At 50.7% G+C, this 9235-nt stretch overlaps 1 protein-coding gene across 1 annotated transcript; it reads right to left on the bottom strand.

The window, feature by feature from the left end:
- Positions 1–6426: 6426 nt before the first annotated feature.
- On the bottom strand, positions 6427–8814 carry GPR84 (G protein-coupled receptor 84). The gene is made up of 2 exons (XM_027543102.1): positions 8284–8814; positions 6427–7844 (listed from the first exon to the last, which is right to left on the bottom strand). Exon 2 carries the CDS (start codon positions 7834–7836, stop codon positions 6646–6648), a length of 1191 nt encoding a protein of 396 aa, XP_027398903.1. The 5' UTR covers positions 7837–7844; positions 8284–8814; the 3' UTR covers positions 6427–6645.
- Positions 8815–9235: the final 421 nt, after the last annotated feature.

Genomic DNA, 9235 nt, shown 5'->3' on the forward strand with positions numbered 1-9235 from the left:
TCAGAGGCCTCCAAAAACCCAACTCTGAAGCTGCACCACTTCCAACTCCTGGTTCCCCCTCCCTGACATCCTGCTTTCTGCCTTCACCCCACTGTTTCAGGAGAAGGATGCTCGGATGAATTACCTCCAAGTGAAAAAAGGATGGAGGGAAGAGAAACCAAGGCAACTGGGAGCTTCTTGTCTGTCTACCAGTCTCTCAACACAGCCCCACCAAACCATTCCTACCCAGGGGCTGATGAAGGAGACCATCTCGTGGTTTCTTTTTAAATTCTGCAAGCTGAAACCATCCTCTTAATTCTCAATGGAAAGCCCAAATTTGGAAATTTCAGTGGGAAAGGCTCATGGGTTGGGAGCAGAGACTGGGAAAGGACAAAAGAATGGCGGGGCAGGGGTGGGTGGGTGGGAGGATTTGCACAGGGTAAGGAAAAAAATAGGAAAATGGAGAAGTGAGCATCTCCAGCATCTCGTTTTTCCTGGCTCCCCCTTCCCCCAATTGAGAAGGCAGATTTACAGCCCTGGTTTGGGGAAGGGGGGTAAGCATAAGGAAGACAGATCTGCAGTTCTGCCCTCTGAGTGTCTGGGTACTTAGCTTTAACTCCCCCATTAGCATCAATCCCCATCTTGCTGCCCATCCGTCTTCTGACATCAGCTCCTTCCCCTCTCTGTAGCCCAGGCTTTCTGACCCTAAGTGGCTCTTAAAGGGCCAGTCTAGACCTTTCTCTCCCTCCCTTCTCACACTCCAGGCAGCACAGTCTGGGGGTGTGTGTGTGTGTTTATGTGCAGCCATCCTTGCTGAGGCCAGAGTGGATGGGAGGCCCACTGTGTACATGTGGAGGGAGGGGGCAGCTCTTCCCTAGCTCCCTCTGGTCTCTTTAGGTTCCTCTATATCAGGGACCCCCATCTTTGTTCACTACCTCCCCAAGCCCAGAGAAAGCCCTCCAGTTGAGCTGAGAGTCACAGACATGGCTCCTAAAGCTGAGGGCTGGAGAAGTCATGTAGATCCACAGGGAAGATCCTCTCTCCCTCTCTCATTTCCTGGAGGCCCAGGGCAAGGGGTATCCTGAATTACTGGCTGTTTTTAATTCTCAGCCAGCAGCGGGGGTGGATAGGCTGAGACTCCTAGGAGATGCCCTGAGCCCCACATTCCTGGCCTCCTTTCCCAGGGACCCAGGCTGTGGTGGTGGTGGTGGGGTGGCATTTCAAATCTTCCTCTCTCTGTGAGGAAAATGACAAGCCAGAGAAAGCTGCCTCCACATTTACTGGCTCCTCTTTTTTATTCCTCAGCAACTGAGTTTAGGGGGTAACAGGGGAAACTGGCTTCTCCCCATTTCTCTCCATCTTCTACAGAAAATGCTGTAACTGCACTCCAGGGGCTATAAGAATGCCAGGATGATTGGAAAGTTCCTCCCCCATCAGCCTTCAATCCTTTCTGCTGCAAAGCTCTGCAGTCCTCTGAGGGGCTTTCCAGGATAGTCAAAGCCCCTTCCTGATATCTGAAACCCACTCCCCACCTCACTCAGTGTTCCCTTCTCTGGCTCAGGATGAGAGAGAACTGGTAGGTGGGGGGGCTTGGGAAAGTGGCCACTCTAAAAATAGGAGCCCCCAGCTGCACCCCCCACCAACGGCCCCTTATTTATCACCTTCCAAACCTCACTCTCAAAGAAGCATAAATATTCCTAATTCCTGAAGGCCAGCCCTGAACTCATAAATTTAACTGGGGAGGTGGGCAAGGGGAGGAGTGAGGTGTGGGGAAGGGGAGCCTACTGCAGCCTTGAGGAAACCGAACATCTCCTGGGGGCGGTGTCTGACTTATCCCCAGGCTGACGCCTGTGGGTCTTCGTTGAGAGGAGGAGTTGCGGCTCTCAATATTTCCTCTAGGAATTAGCCTTTTCTCACTCCCCGCCCCGAAATAAAAACCAAACTTAGTTCTGTCTTCTCGATTAGTTCTCCATCCCGCTTTCCTTGCTACTACCTTCTAGTTCTTTCCTGCGCCCCTCTTGCCTCTCTGCTGCGCTTTTCTCTACGCCTTTGCTCCTCCAAGTCTCTCCCTTTTCAGAACCATTGTCTGAAGAGGAAATTTTCATCTCTTGTTCTGTCTGGATAGTGAGGTTTGAAGAGAAAATTTTCATCCCTTGTTCTGTCTGGATAGTGAGGTTTGAAGAGAAAAGTCCCCCTCTGTGCCCCCATCTCCCCGCTTCTGCCCATTAGCTCCCTCAAACGCGCCCTTTTCAGTCTTCTCACACCCTCCCTTTCTCTCCTTCCGCCTTCCTTTCTCCTCAGTCTTCCTTTTCCTCTGTCACTCACTTCGCCTCCTCAGTTTCCCCTTCAGCTCAGGATTCTCTCTCCCTCTCCAGTCTTCTTTTCTCTCCCTACTGTACCCCATCCTACCCAGCGGATTCCTCAGGTCCTATTTACCCCTTCAGACCCCCTCATCTGCTTCAGTTACTACCACCACCACACCCCATTTTCCTCTCCCAATGGATGAAAGAGGAGGAGAAAGCTTGAGGAATAGGTATAGGGAATGCGGTTCCAGGAGGGGAGGGAGAGCAAGGAGAGAAAAAGCAGGGTAGAGGGAGACGGAAGCGGTGCAGAGGGGAGGGGCGTCCTCACTCCCCAAGCAGCGCCCCCCTCTCCCCGCCGCCACTGAGCCATAAATCAGAGCTAAGGCGGTTTGGCCAATGGTAGAGTGACTCGTAAATCGGCCTGTCAAGATCAGCCAATGAGAGGCGGCGTTAAATCAAGTCCTGTCAGCGCTTGGCCAATGAAAGGCCCTGGGCTGACCATAAATCTGCCTGTAAGAGACAGAGAAAGAGAGAGAGTGTGCGTACGAGCGAGAGCTGCAGGGGCGGGGGATAGGGGAGGGGGCGGGGGAGAGCGGGCTGGGTGCAGGCGCGAGAGAAAGAGCTGCGGAGAAAAAAGGGCGATAACGGAGGTACAAGCGCTGAAGACAGCGTAGAGGAGAGACGGACAGATGGAGAGAGACAAAGAGAAGCCTTGCGAGATAGCGTCAGAAAGTCAGCGATAGAGCTGGGGCTCCGGCGGGAGACTGACAGAGATAAAGAAAAAAAAGAGAGACCGACACTGACACCCTCAGGAGGGCCCCCGTGAAACAGTTCCCCAAGACAAATGCATACACTTGCCCGAGATACGCGTGAGCTCCGCACCACGAGGGACCTCGTGCGTGGACACGCGCGCCGTGCACACACGCAAGAGAGAGAACAAGCCTGAGGCATAATCTTCCTTCTCTTTTCCCCTCACTCAGCGCCTATGGAGATTAGGGGTGGGGTATATGTGTGGGGCTGTTGAGGGTGAGAGAGGAGGGGGTTACTTTCTCGCTATGATGTGTCCCGTTTGTTCTCAGACTCTAGGGTTTCCCGTGTCCTCTTGAGTCATTTTTTCCAGTGACTGAGGATTGGGAAGTCCCTCCTGAGGTCTAACTTCAATCCTTATTGCTGCTCATTTCTACTTGCCAAAGCTTTTGAATCGCCTTCAAATAATATGAAAAGTGGAGCCTTTTACAACCCCTGCAGAGAACTCTCAACTTTGAGAATCTTAGAAGGTCTGAGCAGGAAGGATTTTTAGGGGTCATCTGATCACTTGATTCTAGTTATAGAAAAGTTTCGGTCTTACTGTGGTTAGACATGTAGACTGGTACTAAAGTCAGACTTTCAGTTCTCAAATCATGGTCATATCACTTACTAACCCTTAGACTTTAGACAAATGGCTTGCCCTATTTGTGCATTATTTATTTATTTTTTAAGCAAAAGATTATAATAGTTATGCTCAGATGCTCAGTCGTGTCCAACTCTTTGTGACTCCCGTGGACTGTAGCCCACCAGGCTCCTCTGTACATGGGGTTTTCCAGGCAAGAATACTGAAGTGGGGTGCCATTTCCTCCTCCAGGGGATCTTCCCGACCCGGGGATCGAACTCGAGTCTCTTACATCTCCTGCATTGGCAGGTGGATTCTTTACCACTGGCACCACCTGGGAAGCTCATTATAATAGATACCTTATGGTAAATTTTGTGAAGATTACGCAAAATAATATATTTACAGGATTTAGGACAGTATAAGGTGCATGGTAAGAGTGCATCCCCACTTGCATCTTTGTACAGATGATAAAACCTGAGGTCCAAGATGACTCAGGTTCCTGCTCCAATTCACAGAACAAATTATCAGAGAGCCTTGACTTGAGCCCTGGTATCTATACTCCCAGACCAATGATCTTTATTGGTCTTGCTGTTCACCCCTACCTGTCTGGACCCCCAGCTCAGTCACCTGAACTTGATTCAGTACAGGCTGCTGTGATTTTTGTGGAAGGAGGACACTCAAAAATACATGTTGCTTATTAGGAAGCAGGACTCTTGGGCCCTGGAGGTGTGTTGAACGTGAGGGTATCAATTTGTCTACTCTGACTATGGTTCTTTCTGCTCTCATCTTCTCTCTGGACATTGTTCTCTCAAACCATGGACTTATGGGCAGGGAAGGGATACATGCAGCCAGAGCAGTGTCACCATCAACATGACTCACATTCTATCCACAGTGCCCACTCTTTTCCCCCCACCCCAGCTAGGTAGACAGTACATATCTCATGAATAATAAGTGTCTAATTATTCACTTTTCTTCCTAAACTTTGGGCAAAAAGGAGGGGTGGGGATTCCTGGATCTCTGCCCTTACTGGCCAGGAGGGTGGTAGTATCTCTGGACTCCCTGTCTTGCGATACCTTCTGTCCTCACAGGGAAGCCAGAAGGGAAACACAGAGAACCAGCGTCACCTGGTGGCCACAGGTGCTTTGAGTTCATGCATGTGCACACGGATGACAGGATATCCGTCACACTGGAGGAAGGGAGTGGTGTGACCTCCCCTTAGCCTGGCCCCTGGGCCTTCTTAACTAGAGTCTTTTTGTAACTTTTGTAACCCAGGATGACAAGAGCAAGTCTGAGGGAAGAGGAGGGGCCAGGACCCAGGTGAATTAACTCCAAGCAGTGTGACCCTGCTAGGGCAGCTAGAATGCCTACCTGCCACTGCCTTGGTTAAGCTCAGTTCCATTTCCACAGAGAGAGGAGTTCTCCCCCATGTCCATTCTCTTTGGACTGAGCAAGGGTCAGGGGGCTGGACTCAACTGGAGTGGCTATCAAAGTTGGATTTCAAAACTTTTTTGTGTTGAAAAAAAAAAACTGTTTGTTGTGATGGGTCATCCTGGCAGCAGTAGCTAGAGTGGGGGCCGTTTCTGGGAAGTTAAACAAATCAGTTCAGTTGCTCAGTCATGTCCGACTCTTTGCGCCCCCATGAACAGCAGCACACCAGGCCTCCCTGTCCATTACCAACTCCCGGAGTCTACCCAAACCCATGTCCACTGAGTCGGTGATGCCATCCAACCATCTCATCTTCTGTTGTCCCCTTCTCCTCCTGCCTTCAATCTTTCCCAACATCAGGGTCTTTTCAAATTTGAGTCAGCTCTTCGCATCAGGTGGCCAAAATATTGGAGTTTCAGTTAAACAAAAAGGCAGGCTAATAGGGACTTTACTGGTGGTCCAGTGGTTAAGAATTCTCCTTGTAATAATTCAGGGGACACAAGGTCGATCCTTGTTCAGGGAGCTAAGATCCTACATGCTGCAGAGCTCACCACAGCTAGAGAGTCTGAGCACCGCAAGGAGAGATCCTTCATGCTGCAACTAAGATCCGTGGCAACCAAATAAAAAAATATTAAAAAAAAAAAAGAAGAATTGGTTGTCTGGCATCTGCTAAGGGTGTGCATGCATGCTCAGTCTCTTCAGTCGTGTCCGACTCTTTGCAATCCTATGGACTGTAGCCTGCCAGGCTCCTCTGTCCATGGGATTCTCCAGGCAAGAATACTGGAGTGGGTTGCCATGCCCTCCTCCAGGGGATCTTCCTGACCCAGGGATTGAACCGGTGTCTCTTATGTCTCCTGCATTTGCAAGTGGGTTCTTTACTGCTAGCACCACCTGGGAAGCTAATGGTAATTTATTTTTTTTTTTTTTAAAAGAGGCAGGCTAGTCCTCTTAAACCAACTCACATGATTTATACCTGGAAACCCCTCAGCTGAAGGCTGTCCCAAGTTTCTGCTTCCTGCCCCTGCTCTGACTTATGTCCCGCCAAAGCCTAGAAAATCCCATGGACGGAGGAGGCTGGTAGGCTGCAGTCCATGGGGTTGCGAAGAGTCGGACACTTCACTTTCACTTTTCACTTTCATGCATTGGAGAAGGAAATGGCAACCCACTCCAGTGTTCTTGCCTGGAGAATCCCAGGGACGGGGAAGCCTGGTGGGCTGCCGTCTATGGGGTCGCACAGAGTCGGACACGACTGAGGCGACTTAGCAGCAGCAGCAAACCCTCAACTATTAGGTTCCAGCTGCAAACCAACCCTGGCCTATTTTCTTCTTCCCCACAGATCACACCTGAACATGAAGAGGATAGAATTCATTTATTAATAATTAATAATGCATCTTGAGCAGCCTAGGGCTGAAATGTTGAGTGAAGCGTGGAGAGGCCGGGTTTGGGAAGTTTGAGGGGTGGTTGTCCATGAAAATTCCCACAGATCTCACTTTCACCTATTCCTATAACAGCTGGCCACCTTAGTTCTGGAAGAGACAATCCCAGATTCTGGTGACTGGGGACACAGTTTTAATGGAACCTATGGAAACTCTGGGGCCCTCGTCTCAGGAGGGAGCCGTAGGCTTGGCGGAACTGGCGGTTCATGGCTGCGTACAGCACAGGGTTGATGCAGCCATTAAGCCAGGTGAGGTTGGCAGCGAGCATGTGGACAACTCGGGGAGCCTGGACCTTGGCATCCAGGATGTTGAGTAGCAAGAAAGGGATGTAGCTCAGGGTGAAGCAGAGGAACACAGCAAAACACATCCGGGTTACCTTCCCAAACTCTGATGGAGAGTCCTGAGCTCTCTGGGCTCCTTTAGTTGTCCTGGCCTTGGCAGCCACTCCTGGAGGGTTTTTCTCTGCCATCTGCTTAGCTGCCTTACTGTTGCTCTGGTCCCTGACTTCTGATGAGTCTCCTTCCAGGGTCTGGGTGGTGGCAGCACTGACTGGCTCAGATGAAATCCCCTCGCTGGGTCCTCCTGATGCCAGCCCACTGTCTAGCTCCTGGAAACGACCAGGCACGGCCTCGTGTGCCCCAGCCACATGGTTGGAACGGATGCTTGCCTGGCGCAGCTTGTACTGATTCATTGCCTGTGCTGCTCGCTTCACCTGCTGGTGGATGAGGCAATAGAAGACACCGACACTGCTGAGCCCAACCACAAAATAGATGCCCATGAGGATGGTGGTGTAGGGCTGGCCTCGGATGCGATCAAAGCTGCAAGTGCAGACTACGGGCACCAAGATATAGATTGGCCAGAGGGGAGCGAAGCTGGCCACAGCCACCACCCAGGTGCTCACCAGTGCCAGCACTATGCCCTTGGCACTGAAAACTTGGGGAAAGAGCTTAGGGTGGGCAATGAGGAGATAGCGCCCCAGGGCGATGAGGCAGAGGGTGAGGATGGAGACAGAGTTGGATACAAAAAGGAGGAACCCAAAGATCTGGCAGAAGGTGGCACCGGTGCGCCAGTGCAGGTGGAGGTAGGTGTCCACCGAGAAGGGCTGGAGAAGGGTGCAATAGAGCAGATCAGCCACTGTGAGGTTGGCGATGAGCAGGTTGAAGCGGGTTCGGAGCTTGGGCTGGATGGCCAAGGCCAGCAGGGTGAGCACGTTGCCCACCGTGCCCGTCACGGCCACCACAATTCCCCAGCTAACTGCCACGTAACGATAGCCCAGCACAGACTCATGGTAGCAGGAGAAGTTGACGTCAGAAGCGTTCCACATGATGGAAGCTGAGAGTGGTGGGGAGAAGAGGCAGTCACAACGTGACCTTGAACTCAGATCTCTCGAATAACTCTGGGCTTCCAGGCACCTGAACTGTTTGTGCCAGGAGCTCCAGAGCCATTCCCAAGCCTTTTCATCCCAAGATCCCCAACCTCCTCTTTCCCATTCTCAAAGATTTTCCCAAATGTTTATCTATTTTATCTATGAAGTTTCTGTCTACTCCCATCTCCAAGCCTTTTCAATATCCATCCAGATACTCTCCCCTGTCCTTTAAGACCACCCAGGAGTCCCCTCTCCTCTGTATTCATAACAGTCCTATCTGTCTATAGTCCCTTCTGCCACACACACATAACAGGCCTCAGTTTTTTTATTGTTTGTTTGTTTGTTTTTACCACCTGGGAGATGAGACAGAGAATATAAAAGTATATCCACCGCAAAAGTACTCACCTGAGTCTCCTAGCCTTCAAATCTCTCTTCAGCGGAAGACGTTCAACTCACTCAAAGCACAGTCCTTTCTGGTGGGCAGTCAGGCTTCAAACAGGAGGTGCTCTGCTCCTATTATACTGGCCTGAAAGAACAAGAAACTCCCCAGTTACCCAACCTCAGCCACTTCCTCCCTTGCCTCCGGTCCTACTCATTTGGCTTTAACTAGTGAAATATGGGCTTCTTTGCTGAAATTTCCGTACTACTTACCACACTGGACACCACAAATGATGTAGCCAGTCCTGGTTAGGACAGTGGTTGTGGGAATTGAGAACAATGATCAGGATCCATAGGTTATTGAGAGGCAGATAGGATTTATTTAATGACTCATAGGAAAAAGGGTTAGAAGGAGGGAAGACGAGGAGGATGCCCACTTTTCCAGGTGGAAGTGGTTCTCTTAATCAATGAGATAGGGAATGTGGGAAGCATAGCAGGCTTAGGAAGGGGGTAAATAATGAATTCAGTTTTATACCAGATTTGAGGTACCTGTGGGATATGCTAATATCCTAGCTCCTCTAACCCAGATTTCTTCCAGCCCCCACCCCCCTCTCTCCACATGTGATCCAGCCCTACTTTTCTCCACCCACTTTCCTGTCTGGCCACTTCTGCCCCTCAGATTTCTAGATCTCTAGGCTCCATGGGGTCGCTAAGAGTCGGATGCGACTGAGCGACTTCCCTTTCACTTTTCACTTTCATGCATTGGAGAAGGAAATGGCAACCCACTTCAGTGTTCTTGCCTGGAGAATCCCAGGGATGGGGGAGCCTGGTGGGCTGCCGTCTATGGGGTCGCACAGAGTCGGACACCACTGAAGCGACTTAGCAGCAGCAGCAGGCTCTTTTTTGAGCTAGATCAACCTGAAAACAAAACAAATACACACACACACACACACACACACAAAACCCCTCAAACTCCTTG

Source organism: Bos indicus x Bos taurus, chromosome 5, assembly GCF_003369695.1.
Source record: "Bos indicus x Bos taurus breed Angus x Brahman F1 hybrid chromosome 5, Bos_hybrid_MaternalHap_v2.0, whole genome shotgun sequence".
Classification (NCBI taxonomy): Eukaryota; Metazoa; Chordata; class Mammalia; order Artiodactyla; family Bovidae; genus Bos; species Bos indicus x Bos taurus.

Coding starts and splice junctions, on each gene's coding strand:
- GPR84 (XM_027543102.1), bottom strand. CDS start 7,836: ATGTGGAACGCTTCTGACGTCAACTTCTCCTGCTACCATGAGTCTGTG.